Here is a 14,389-nt window from a genome sequence, read left to right on the forward strand (position 1 = left end):
CTTCTCCGCGTTACGTTACCTCCCCTTCTCCGCGTTACGTTACCTTCCCTTCTCCGCGTTACGTTACCTTCCCTTCTCCGCGTTACCTCCCCTTCTCCGCGTTACCTCCCCTTCTCCGTGTTACGTTACCTTCCCTTCTCCTCGTTACGTTACCCTCCCTTCTCCGCGTTACGTTATCTTCCCTTCTCCGCGTTACGTTACCCTCCCTTCTCCGCGTTACGTTACCCTCCCTTCTCCGCGTTACGTTACCTTCCCTTCTCCGCGTTACGTTACCTTCCCTTCTCCGCGTTACGTTACCTTCCCTTCTCCGCGTTACCTCCCCTTCTCCGCGTTACGTTACCTTCCCTTCTCAGCGTTACGTTATCTTTCCTTCTCCGCGTTACGTTACCTTCCCTTCTCCGCGTTACGTTACCCTCCCTTCTCCGCGTTACGTTACCCTCCCTTCTCCGCGTTACGTTACCCTCCCTTCTCCGCGTTACGTTACCCTCCCTTCTCCGCGTTACGTTACCTTCCCCGCGTTACGTTACCTTCCCCGCGTTACGTTACCTTCCCCGCGTTACGTTACCCTCCCTTCTCCGCGTTACGTTACCCTCCCTTCTCCGCGTTACGTTACCCTCCCTTCTCCGCGTTACGTTACCCTCCCTTCTCCGCGTTACGTTACCTTCCCTTCTCCGCGTTACCTTCCCTTCTCCGCGTTACGTTACCTTCCCCGCATTACGTTACCTTCCCTTCTCCGCGTTACCTCCCCTTCTCCGCGTTACGTTACCTTCCCTTCTCCGCGTTACGTTACCTTCCCTTCCCTTCTCCGCGTTACGTTACCTTCCCTTCTCCGCGTTACGTTACCCTCCCTTCTCCGCGTTACGTTACCTTCCCTTCTCCGCGTTACGTTACCTTCCCTTCTCCGCGTTACGTTAACCTCCCTTCTCCGCGTTACGTTACCCTCCCTTCCCCGCGTTACGTTACCTCCCCCGCGTTACGTTACCTTCCCTGCATTACGTTACCTTCCCCGCGTTACGTTACCTTCCCCGCGTTACCTTCCTTTCTCCGCGTTACGTTACCTTCTCCGCGTTACGTTACCTTCCCTTCTCCGCGTTACGTTACCTTCCCGCGTTACCTTCCCTTCCCCGCGTTACGTTACCTTCCTCGCGTTACCTTCCCTTCCCCGCGTTACCTTCCCTTCCCTTCTCCGCGTTACGTTACCTCCCCTTCTCCGCGTTACGTTACCTTCCCTTCTCCGCGTCACGTTACCTTCCCTGCGTTACCTTCCCTTCTCCGCGTTACGTTACCTTCCCTTCTCCGCGTTACGTTACCTTCCCTGCGTTACCTTCCCTTCTCCGCGTTACGTTACCTCCCCTTCTCCGCGTTACGTTACCTCCCCTTCTCCGCGTTACGTTACCTCCCCTTCTCCGCGTTACGTTACCTCACCTTCTCCGCGTTACGTTACCTCCCCTTCTCCGCGTTACGTTACCTCCCCTTCTCCGCGTTACGTTACCTCCCCTTCGCCCCGTTACCTCCCCTTCGCCCCGTTACCTACTGATTCTGTCACTCATCTGGAGAATGTTTTTGAATTTCTCCTGTTTTCTTAAATTCAGTTTGTTCAGTTTGTTTCATTACAAAGAAAGTCAACCAAGTCTGTTTTAAAATGATTATTTCTACATCCATTGTGAATGACAACAGTTCCTCTCTCAATGTGTAAAATGTTTCCAACACTCCCCCTCGATACCCGCCAAGCTCTTGGTGTATCAATATGTCCATATGGCAGAGGGAGCCACATTTACAACTAGCGTGCAGAGGCCTGACCACCGTGCCTCCATAGATGGAGCCACATCTGTGCAAAAGCCCACTATTTGATCCCATGGATCGTGGATTTCAGGAAAAAGCAGGAGCACGCCCCTATCCACATCGACGAGACCACAGTGGAGAAGGTGAAAAGCTTAAAGTTCCTCGGAGTGCACATCACCGACTATCTGAAATGGCCCACACACACAGTGTGTGTGTGACAGTGCGTTGAAGAACACGCAACATCGGCTTGGCCCCTAAGACTCTCACAAACTTTTAGAAATGCACATATGAGAGCATCCTGTTGGGCTACATCACCGCCTGGTACGGCAACTGCACCGCCTGCAACCGCAGGGCTCTGCAGCTTGAAGGCCACCCCCTGGACAGGACGCTAGTCTGTGTTGTCATGTAGGTACCTCTACGTCGAACAGTGTGGACCCATATCCGGGCCACTCCTTGATGATATTCATGTATCTGAGCATGGCAGTGTGCTGGTCCAGTCCCTGAAGTCTAGACCACTTCTCTACGATGGAGGTTCTGGTGGCTGAAGTCTCCTCCTTCACCCACATCTCCAGCATCTGAACAAGAACGATACTTTATTAGTACCTTCCTCAAGGGCTAGGCTATCTGTTCCTCCTCTAACCGCTAGGCTACCTGTTCCTCCTCTAACCGCTAGGCTACCTGTTCCTCCTCTAACCGCTAGGCTACCTGTTCCTCCTCTAACCGCAAGGCTACCTGTTCCTCCTCTAACCGCTAGGCTACCTGTTCCTCCTCTAACCGCTAGGCTACCTGTTCCTCCTCTAACCGCTAGGCTACCTGTTCCTCCTCTAACCGCTAGGCTACCTGTTCCTCCTCTAACCGCTAGGCTACCTGTTCCTCCTCTAACCGCTAGGCTACCTGTTCCTCCTCTAACCACTAGGCTACCTGTTCCTCCTCTAACCGCTAGGCTACCTGTTCCTCCTCTAACCGCTAGGATACCTGTTCCTCCTCTAACCGCTAGGCTACCTGTTCCTCCTCTAATCTCTAGGCTACCTGTTCCTCCTCTAATCTCTAGGCTACCTGTTCCTCCTCTAACCGCTAGGCTACCTGTTCCTCCTCTAACCGCTAGGCTACCTGTTCCTCCTCCATCTTCTGTTTCTTCATGGAGCCTGTCTTCAGCCCGCTGCGGCGCAGTGTCCCGTCCAGGAAGCTGGTCCGCCTCCGCTCAAGGGTTTGGCCCACAGGCCCCGCCGCGCCCACCTATACAAAACAATCCCACTTTGTTAGTCCAACAATATAAAACAACCCCACATTGCTAGTCCACCTATACAACCCCACATTGTTAGTCCACCTATACAATACAAACGTAAATTTGAAATTTGCGTAGTTGTCAACCTCCCCAGATGGCACACATTGTACATATGTATGCTCACACGCAGTTGTGTCAAGCCACACAGGGTCAATCTGCAGAGCACCACCCACTGGATAGTGTAATTTACTTAAATTCAGTGGGATTTGTCCCCAGCAAAGACAACATACATATGCATACATCAGAGATACATACAGTGCATTCAGAAAGTATTCAGACCCCTTTACTTTTCCCACATTGTGTTACGTTACAGCCTTATTCTAAAATGCATTAAATGTCCCCCCCCTCATCAATCTACACACAATACCCCATAATGACATCACAATACCCCATAATGACATCACAATACCCCATAATGACAAAGTGAAAACAGGTTTATTAGACATTGTCACATTTATTAAAAATTAAAAACTGAAATACCTTATTCACACTTTCCGAATGCACTGTAAACCTGAGGGCTTATGACAAATATATAAGTACCTTGGTGAAGTGCAGGATGCGTGCACGGAGCCTCCCTACAGGGTAGACGGTGTCCAGAGACCAGCTGCCCCGGGCCTCGTCCCCGTGGAGGAACTGGAGCCTGAGAGCGGCCAGGTGCTGAAGGGTGTCTTCTGGGGCCGGGAGGTGACCGCTGGTCAGAGACTCATGAGCCTGGAGGAGACATGTATTTTATTTGACCTTTATTTAACCAGGTATTTATATATTATATATATAACCCTAACGCTTTATTTAACCAGGTAGGCCAGTGTGACCTGGCCAAGATAAAGCAAAGCAGTGTGACACAAACAACAACACAGAGTTACACGTAAACAAATGTACAGTCAATAACACAATAGAAAAGTCTATATCCAGTGTGTGCAAATTAAGTAAGATAAGGGAGGTCAGGCAATAAATAGGCCAATAGTGGTGAATCATTACAATTGAGCAATTTACACTGGAGTGATAGATGAGCAGATGATGATGTGCAAGTAGAAATACTGGTGTACAAAAGAGCAGAAAAACAAAAACGAATATGGGGATGAGGTAGGTAGTTGGTTGGATGGGCTATTTTCAGATGGGCTGTGTACAGCTGCAGTGATCGGTAATCTGATCTGACAGCTGACAGCTGACGCTTAAAGTTAGTGAGGGAGATATCAGTATCCAACTTCAGTGATTTTTGCAATTCCTTCCAGAGAACTGGAAGGAAAACCAGCCAAAAGAGGTGCTGGCTTTGGGGATGACAGTGAGATATACCTGCTGGAGCGCGTGCTACAGGTGGGTGTTATGGTGACCAGTGAGCTGAGATAAGGCGGAGCTTTACCTAGCAAAGACTTATAGATGACCTGGAGCCAGTGGGTTTGGCGACGAATATGTAGCAAGGACCAGCCAACGAGAGCATACAGGTCGCAGTGGTGGGTAGTATATGGGGTGTCAAGGATCGGTAGTCAAGGATCGGTAGGATGGTCAGTTTTACGAGGGTATGTTTGGCAGCATGAGTGAAGGATGCTTTGTTGCGATATAGGAAGCCAATTCTAGATTTAATTTTGGATTGGAGATGCTTAATGTGAGTCTGGAAGGAGAGTTTACAGTCTAACCAGACACCTTGGTATTTGTAGTTGCCCACGTATTCTAAGTCAGAACCGTCCAGAGTAGTGATGTTGGACCGGCGGGCAGGTGCAGGCAGCGATCGGTTGAAGAGCATGCATTTAGTTTTACTTGCATTTAAGAGCAGTTGGAGGCCACGGAAGGAGAGTTGTATGGTGTTGAAGCTAGTCTGGAGTTTAGTTAACACAGTGACATGACATTAACATTTAGGTTTACATTACATTAAATCACATCATATTTAATTTACATAACATTACTTTAAAAGACAGCATTATATTTATGTTACATTAAATGACAAATCTCATGTTAATGTTTACATTAACATTATATTTATGTTTACATACCATTACATTATATGACATTAACTTCTTTGGGACTGAGGGACAGTATTGAGTAGCTTGGATGAATAAGGTGCCCAGAGTAAACTGCCTGCTACTCGGGCCCAAAAGCTAGAATATGCATAGAATTAGTGTATTTGGATAGAAAACACTCTGACGTTTCTAAAACGGTTTGAATGATGTCTGTGAGTATAACAGAACTCAGGCAAAGACCTGAGACAAATCCAACCAGGAAGTGGGAAATCTGAGGTTTGTAGGTTTTCAAGTCTTTGTCTAATCCAATACACAGTGTCTATGGGGTCATATTGCACTTCCTAAGGCTTCCACTAGATGTCAACAGTCTTTAGATCCTTGTTGCAAGCTTCTACTGTGAAGGGGGAGAGAATAAGAGCTGTTTCAATGAGGTGTCTTGCAGAATGCCATGAGCTCAGTCATGCGCACGCCCGTGAGAGCTAGCTGCGTTTCCTTTCATTTCTAAAGACAAAGGAATGGTCCGTTTGAAACATTATTGAAGATTTATGATAAAAACATCCTAAAGATTGATTATACACATCGTTTGACATGTTTCTACAAACTGTAATATAACTTTTTTGACTTTGGCAGAACCTAGTGCTCACTCCTTGTGCATTTGGATTACTGAACGCACGAACAAAAAGGACAAATTATGGACTTTATCGAACAAAACTAACATTTATTGTGGAACTGGGATTCCTGTGAGTGCATTCTGATGAAGATCATCAAAGGTAAGTGAATATTTATAATGCTACTTCTGACTTCTGTTGACCCCACAACATGGCGGGTATCTGTATGGCTTGTTTTGGTCTCAGCGCTGTACTCAGATTATTGCATGGTGTGCTTTTTCCGTAAAGCTTTTTAGAAATCTGACACAGCGGTTGCATTAAGGAGAAGTACATCTTTAATTCCATGTATAACCCTTGTATTTCCGTCAACATTTATGTTGAGTATTTCCAGATGTTTTGGAAGCAAAACATTACTGAACATAACGCTCCAATGTAAACTGAGATTTTTGGATATAAATATGAACTTTATCGACAAAACATACATGTATTGTGTAACATGAAGTCCTATGAGTGTCATCTGATGAAGATCATCAAAGGTTAGTGATTATTTTTATCTCTATTTCTGCTTTTTGTGACTCCTCTCCTTGGCTGGAAAAATGGCTGTGCGTTTCTGTGACTAGGTGCTGACCTGACATAATCGCATGGTATGCTTTCGCCGTAAAGCCTTTTGAAATCGGACACTGTGGTGGGATTAACAACAAGTATATCTTTAAAATGGTGTAAAATACTTGTATGTTTGAGGAATTTTAATTATGAGATTTCCGTTGTTTGAATTTGGCGCCCTGCACTTTCACTGGCTGCTGTCAACTCGATCCTCGATCCCGTTAAGGGGATTTGAGCCAAAACATTAACATCCTATTTAAGTTTACATAACATTATATTAAATGACAGCATTATATTTATGTTTACATTAACATTAAATGACACAAACATATTGATAGGTGAGAATTGTCTGTTAATAATGATTAGAATATTCCGCTCTGAAACATATTATTTTATGGTATTGATTATAATGTGTGGAATCATAATCAATAAATGTGTAGTCCTAGTCAGAATGAGGGTAAAACAATGTCTTTATGGTATTATAAACACAGACTGTCTGAGCTCGGTGCCGACCTGACTAGAGATTTGGGAGAGAACGGGGAGTACGTCTCGAGGACAAGGTCACTATCTCTGTGGGCTGGGAAGTGAGACAGACAGTATAGCAGGACAAGGTCACTATCTCTGTCGGCTGGGAAGTGAGACAGACAGTATAGCAGGACATAGTCACTATCTCTGTCGGCTGGGTAGTGAGACAGTGTGTGTAGCAGGACAAGGTCACTATCTCTGTCGGCTGGGTAGTGAGACAGTGTGTGTAGCAGGACAAGGTCACTATCTCTGTCGGCTGGGTAGTGAGACAGACAGGACAAGGTCACTATCTCTGTCGGCTGGGTAGTGAGACAGTGTGTGTAGCAGGACATGTGTGTGCGTCTGTGTGTATGTTTGTGCGTATGTGTGCGTGGGTATGTTTGCGGGTGTGTGCGTGGGTATGTTTGCGGGTGTGTGCGTGGGTATGTTTGCGGGTGTGTGCGTGGGTATGTTTGCGGGTGTGTGCATGGGTATGTTTGCGGGTGTGTGCGTGGGTATGTTTGCGGGTGTGTGCGTGGGTATTTTTGTGGGTGTGTATGTGTGTGTGTGTGTGGGTGTATGTATGTGTGGGTATGTTTGTGGGTGTGTGTGTGTGGGTATGTTTGTGGGTGTGTGTGTGGGTATGTTTGTGGGTGTGTGTGTGGGTATGTGTGTGGGTGTGTGTGTGTGTGTGTGTGGGTGTGTTTGTGGGTGTGTGTGTATGGGTGTATGTGCGTGGGTATGTGCGTGGGTGTATGTGCGTGGGTATGTGTGTGGGTGTGTATGTGTGTGGGTGTGTGCGTGGGTATGTGCGTGGGTGTGTGCGTGGGTATGTGCGTGGGTGTGTGTGGGTGTGTTTGTGGGTATGTGCGTGGGTGTGTGTGTGGGTGTGTTTGTGGGTGTGTTTGTGGGTGTGTGCGTGGGTGTGTGGGTATGTGTGTGTGTGTGTGTATGTGTGTGTGTGTGGGTGTATGTATGTGTGGGTATGTGTGTGGGTGTGCGTATGTTTGTGGGTGTGTGTGGGTATGTTTGTGGGTGTGTGTGTGGGTATGTGTGTGGGTGTGTGTGTGTGTGTGGGTGTGTTTGTGGGTGTGTGTGTGTGGGTGTATGTGCGTGGGTGTGTGCGTGGGTGTATGTGCGTGGGTATGTGTGTGGGTGTGTGCGTGGGTATGTGTGTGGGTGTGTGCGTGGGTATGTGCGTGGGTGTGTGCGTGGGTATGTGCGTGGGTGTGTGTGGGTGTGTGTGGGTGTGTGTGTGTGGGTGTGTTTGTGGGTATGTGCGTGTGTGTGGGTGTGTTTGTGGGTGTGTTTGTGGGTGTGTGGGTATGTGTGTGTGTGTGTATGTGTGTGTGTGTGTGTGGGTGTATGTATGTGTGGGTATGTGTGTGGGTGTGTGTATGTTTGTGGGTGTGTGTGTGGGTATGTTTGTGGGTGTGTGTGTGGGTATGTTTGTGGGTATGTGCGTGTGTGTGGGTGTGTTTGTGGGTGTGTTTGTGGGTGTGTGTGGGTGTGTTTGTGGGTATGTGCGTGGGTGTGTGGGTATGTGTGGGTATGTGTGTGGGTGTGTATGTTTGTGGGTGTGTGTGTGGGTATGTGTGTGGGTGTGTGTGTGTGTGTGGGTGTGTTTGTGGGTGTGTGTGTGTGGGTGTATGTGCGTGGGTGTGTGCGTGGGTGTATGTGCGTGGGTATGTGTGTGGGTGTGTGCGTGGGTATGTGTGTGGGTGTGTGCGTGGGTATGTGCGTGGGTGTGTGCGTGGGTATGTGCGTGGGTGTGTGTGGGTGTGTGTGGGTGTGTGTGTGTGGGTGTGTTTGTGGGTATGTGCGTGTGTGTGGGTGTGTTTGTGGGTGTGTTTGTGGGTGTGTGTGGGTGTGTTTGTGGGTATGTGCGTGGGTGTGTGGGTATGTGTGTGTGTGTGTATGTGTGTGTGTGTGTGTGGGTGTATGTATGTGTGGGTATGTGTGTGGGTGTGTGTATGTTTGTGGGTGTGTGTGTGGGTATGTTTGTGGGTGTGTGTGTGGGTATGTTTGTGGGTATGTGCGTGTGTGTGGGTGTGTTTGTGGGTGTGTTTGTGGGTGTGTGTGGGTGTGTTTGTGGGTATGTGCGTGGGTGTGTGGGTATGTGTGGGTATGTGTGTGGGTGTGTGTATGTTTGTGGGTGTGTGTGTGGGTATGTTTGTGGGTGTGTGTGTGGGTATGTTTGTGGGTGTGTGTGTGGGTGTGTGTGTGTGTGGGTGTGTTTGTGGGTGTGTGTGTATGTGCGTGGGTATGTGCGTGGGTGTATGTGCGTGGGTATGTGTGTGCGTGGGTATGTGTGTCGGTGTGTGCTAGGGTATGTGCGTGGGTGTGTGCGTGGGTATGTGCGTGGGTGTGTGTGGGTGTGTGCGTGGGTGTGTGTGTGGGTGTGTGTGGGTGTGTTTGTGGGTATGTGCGTGGGTGTGCGTGTGGGTGTGTTTGTGGGTGTGTGTGGGTGTGCGTGGGTGTGTGCGTGGGTGTGTGCGTGGGTGTGTGCGGGTATGTTTGTGGGTGTATGTTTGTGGGTGTGTGTATGTGTGTGGGTGTGTGTGTGGGTATGTGTGTGGGTGTGTGTGTGGGTATGTGTGTGGGTGTGTGTGTGAGTATGTGTGTGGGTGTGTGTGTGAGTATGTGTGTGGGTGTGTGTGTGAGTATGTGTGTGGGTATGTGTGTGGGTATGTGTGTGGGTATGTTTGTGGGTATGTGTGTGCGTATGTGTGTGGGTGTGTGTGTGGGTGTGTGTGTGGGTATGTGTGTGGGTGTGTGTGTGGGTGTGTGTGTGGGTGTGTGTGTGGGTATGTGTGTGGGTGTGTGTGTGTGTGGGTATGTGTATGTGTGTGGGTATGTGGGTGTGTGTGTGGGTGTGTTTGTGGGTGTGTGTGTGTGTGTGTGGGTGTGTGGGTGTGTGTGGGTGTGTTTGTGGGTGTGTGTGTGGGTGTGTGTGTGGGTGTGTGTGTGGGTGTGTGTGTGGGTATGTGTGTGGGTGTGTGTATGTGTGTGGGTGTGAGAATTGATTTGTATTCTTGACTTTAGAACGTTCCCGTGAATAAACATTTAACTGTGGTAGACTGGGCCTCTGTCTGTTTCCTTTTCTATTAGTATCTTACAAATGCTGATATAACAGACGGAGGCTAACTTAATTGAATTGGTAAATGAACAGGAGTATAGAATTCTCCAGACAATTATTTACTTTTACATTACAAACAGTTAAATGACATGAACATGATATTTACAAGACATTAAATGACAGCATTATATTTATGTTTTCATTAAATTACATGAACATTTATTTACATTAACGTTTACATAACATTTATATACTGAACAAATATAAACACAACATGTAAAGCGTTGTTCTCGTGTTTTATGAGCTGAAACAAAAGATCCCAGAAATGTTCCATACAAACAAAAAGCTTCTTTCTCTCAAATTCTGAGAATGCTCACTAACATCCCTGTTAGTGAGCATTTCTCCTTTACCAAGATAATCCATCCACCTGACAGGTGTGGCATATCAAGAAGCTGATTAAACAGCATGATCATAAAACAGGTGCACCTTTGCTGGCCACTCTAAAATGTGCAGTTTTGTCACACAACGCCACAGCATGCTGACTGCAGGAATGTCTACCAGAACTGTTGCCAGATAATTTAATTTTCATTACTCTACCATAAGCCGCCTCCAACAGTGTTTTAGATAATTTGGCAGTACGTCCAACCGGCCTCACAACCGCAGACCAGGTGTAACCACGCCAGCCCTGAACCTTCACAACCAACTTCTTCACCAGTCTTCTAAGACAAGCCACTGCTGATGAAACTGTGAAAACCTCACTACTATACCAACTAACCTTACACCCATTAAAACCTCACTACTATACCAACTAACCCTGTACCCATTAAAACCTTCCCACTATACCAACTAACCCTACACCCATTAAACCCTCCCCACTATACCAACTAACCCTGTACCCATTAAAACCTCACTACCAACTAACCCTACACCCATTAAAACCTCAGTAATGAGTACATATATTTTCTTTCTGGTCCCCAGTGGGAATTGAACCCACAACCTCACTTGCAGGCACCATGCTCTACCAACTGAGCTACACAGAATCAACCTCAACCTGCCTCTCTCTCACCGGACAGCTCTCCAGCACCATGGGAACCCCTACAGGTAACTCACTACTTTTTCCACCCATACTACACATTAGGTGTGGCTGCTGAGGGGAGGACGGCTCCTAAAATTGTCTGGAATGGACATGAATTGCACTGCATTCCAGCACTTATACAGTTATGACTACATTGAACTCTATTCCAAATCAGGTAACTGATGTAGGCAGTAAAATCAGATTTTAAAAAACAGCAGGTAAAAACACAACTTTATAGAATAACGGGGACTGTGAAGAGACACACACACAAAGGTACAGACACATGCATTGTGATATTGTTGTATGGTGGTATTAAGCATTATGTATTGTAGATATGTAGTGGTGTAATAATGTTATATGTGCTAGTGTTTTATCTTTTGTTATACATGTCATGTAAGTGCTTTAATATGTTTGGACCCCGGGAAGAGTAGCTGCTGTCTTGGCAGGAACTAATGGGGATCCATAATAAACCCCAGGAAGAGTAGCTTCTGCCTTGACAGGAACTAATGGGGATCCATAATAAACCCCAGGAAGAGTAGCTTCTGCCTTGACAGGAACTAATGGGGATCCATAATAAACCCCAGGAAGAGTAGCTTCTGCCTTGACAGGAACTAATGGGGATCCATAATAAACCCCAGGAAGAGTAGCTTCTGCCTAGACAGGACCTAATGGGGATCCATAATAAACCCCAGGAAGAGTAGCTGCTGCCTTGGCAGGAACTAATGGGGATCCATAATAAACCCCAGGAAGAGTAGCTTCTGCCTTGGCAGGAACTAATGAGGATCCATAATAAACCCCAGGAAGAGTAGCTGCTGCCTTGGCAGGAACTAATGGGGATCCATAATAAACCCCAGGAAGAGTAGCTGCTGTCTTGGCAGGAACTAATGAGGATCCATAATAAACCCCAGGAAGAGTAGCTTCTGCCTTGACAGGAACTAATGGGGATCCATAATAAACCCCAGGAAGAGTAGCTTCTGCCTTGGCAGGAACTAATGGGGATCCATAATAAACCCCAGGAAGAGTAGCTTCTGCCTTGACAGGAACTAATGGGGATCCATAATAAACCCCAGGAAGAGTAGCTTCTGCCTTGGCAGGAACTAATGGGGATCCATAATAAACCCCAGGAAGAGTAGCTGCTGCCTTGGCAGGAACTAATGGGGATCCATAATAAATACAAATAATTATGAGCCGTCCTCCCCTCAGCAGCCTCCACTTCTGCACATTGCTTTGTCTCATGCCCTTCTGCTTCTCACGTCTAGAAATCTCCCTTTACTCACTGCTGCAATGTGACCATAAGCTTGGCACCTAAAACACCATAATGGGTTCGGGACAAAATTTCTCACTGGATAACTGACACATCCGAACATGACTTTGTTGGGTAAAGACTCAGTGCCCTACTCCAGAGAGCAAAACAAGTCAGTTCTTGTCCCTAAGAGCAAGAACTGCTCCCTCTGGATGGAAAAAACACACTAAAAAAATCACCACAAGTCCACTTTAAGTTACTTTGACTCAACAATCTCTTCTCCACCCAACCTGACACCATATATGGATCAGCCAGAAGGATCTATTCTCTCTGAAAATCCCACTGGGCCAGAATCAACTTCGTCATCCTTTCCTTTCATTCCACTCTCCACACCTTGCAGTTCCGAATCTGCTCCTCCATTTTTAAAACCTTCATCCTCTCGCTTTTCAACTCTTTCAAACTCCATGTCACTCTCATCAACTTAACGTTCTGAGCTACTAAAGTACTGTTTTCCATTTTTGTACCTTTGTACTTTTGTACATTTCCCAGGGTTTTCCCTTGTTCCCTCGACCCTGCCGCCATTTTCTCGCAACAACTCTTGTCCCAGATTGTTAAAAAATATATATTTATTGAACTTGTCCGCTTTCTTCTGAGCTACTGAAACATTAACTAAAAAAAAAAAAAACTTGATGCCTATCAACCTCCTGTCCTCGTCCTCCATATTTGAACCCCCTGAGCGTCTCAGAGTATTACAAGGAGTTGCCCCTTTAGTAAAGAAAAACAACATTGCAACACTCTGAATCTTGTATCTGAGTAGAGCATGTAGAAATCTCAACATTAAAGAGACAAAGGTCAGTGAATTGATACAGCTATTCTGGCTAAGGGTTTCTATGGGAACGGGGCGCTTGCTTAAGCCTTCCAAAAAAAAGGGAAGAGGACAGAACAATTGCAAGAAGAACTAAGAAGGTTTAAAACAAGTCAATGAATTGCAATTGAAAAGACTCTAAAGCACGACATTGTATACACTTTTCTACTCAGGTGCTTTCTAATAATAAAACAAAATGGAGGTGACTAACCTGTTCGAACATGAAAGCGAACTCCACCCCTTCCTTGGGCATGCTCTCTACATCCAGGAAACAGTAGAGTTTGAAGTAGAGCCTCCACTGTCCCTCTTCCTCCACCTCCTCACTGCCTGACAGCCTGGAAATCAACCAAACTAATCAGTCAATCAACCACACCAATCAGTCAATCAACCAATCAGTCAACCAAACCAAACCAATCAGTCAATCAACCAAACCAATCAGTCAATCAACCAAACAATCAACCAATCAGTCAATCAACCAATCAGTCAATCAACCAAACCAATCAGTCAATCAACCAAACCAATCAGTCAATCAACCAAACCAATCAGTCAATCAACCAAACCAATCAGTCAATCAACCAAACCAATCAGTCAATCAACCAAACCAGTCAGTCAATCAACCAAACCAGTCAGTCAATCAACCAATCAGTCAATCAACCAAACCAATCAGTCAATCAACCAAACCAATCAGTCAATCAACCAAACCAGTCAGTCAACCAATCAGTCAGTCAACCAAACCAATCAGTCAATCAACCAAACCAATCAGTCAATCAACCAAACCAGTCAGTCAACCAATCAGTCAATCAACCAAACCAATCAGTCAACCAACCAAACCAGTCAGTCAACCAACCAATCAGTCAACCAATCAGTCAACCAATCAGTCAATCAACCAAACCAATTTCAGACCCTCATTATTACTATATTTCTGCTAAAACATCAAAGAGGTTTGTGGGTCATGTAGACTGGTCCCAGATCTGTTTGTGTTGTCTTGCTAACTTTTCCCTATGTTCAACAAGCTTTTTCCACCCTTAACCTTGTTCTGAACATCTCCAAAACAAAGGGCATGTGGTTTGGTAAGAAGAATGCCCCTCTCCCCACAGGTCTGATTACTACCTCTGAGGGTTAGAGCTTGAGGTAGTCACCTCATACCAGTACTTGGGAGTATGGCTGGACGGTCCACTGTCCTTCTCTCAGCACATATCAAAGCTGCAGGCTAAGGTTAAATCTAGACTTGGTTTCCTCTATCGTAATCGCTCCTCTTTCACCCCAGCTGCCAAACTAAGACCATCCTACCCATGCTAGATTACAGAGACATAATTTATAGATCGGCAGGTAAGGGTGCTCTCGAGTGGCTAGATGTTCTTTACCATTTGGCCATCAGATTTGCCACCAA

At 46.4% G+C, this 14,389-nt stretch overlaps 1 protein-coding gene across 2 annotated transcripts in view; it reads right to left on the reverse strand.

Moving 5' to 3' along the window:
• The window catches only part of LOC139381006 (myosin X, like 3), a 144,749-nt gene that overhangs the window by 2,896 nt on the left and 127,464 nt on the right, over positions 1–14,389 (reverse strand). For both annotated transcript variants that reach the window (XM_071124232.1, XM_071124233.1), the window contains exons 33-36: positions 13,211–13,334; positions 3,608–3,778; positions 2,893–3,018; positions 2,196–2,357 (exon numbers count right to left, since the gene is read on the reverse strand). In XM_071124232.1, coding sequence (XP_070980333.1) covers positions 2,196–2,357; positions 2,893–3,018; positions 3,608–3,778; positions 13,211–13,334 — 583 coding nt within the window. The remainder of the gene's footprint in view (positions 1–2,195; positions 2,358–2,892; positions 3,019–3,607; positions 3,779–13,210; positions 13,335–14,389) is intronic.

The sequence above is a fragment of the Oncorhynchus clarkii genome, chromosome 22, assembly GCF_045791955.1.
Source record: "Oncorhynchus clarkii lewisi isolate Uvic-CL-2024 chromosome 22, UVic_Ocla_1.0, whole genome shotgun sequence".
Taxonomy (NCBI): domain Eukaryota; kingdom Metazoa; phylum Chordata; class Actinopteri; order Salmoniformes; family Salmonidae; genus Oncorhynchus; species Oncorhynchus clarkii.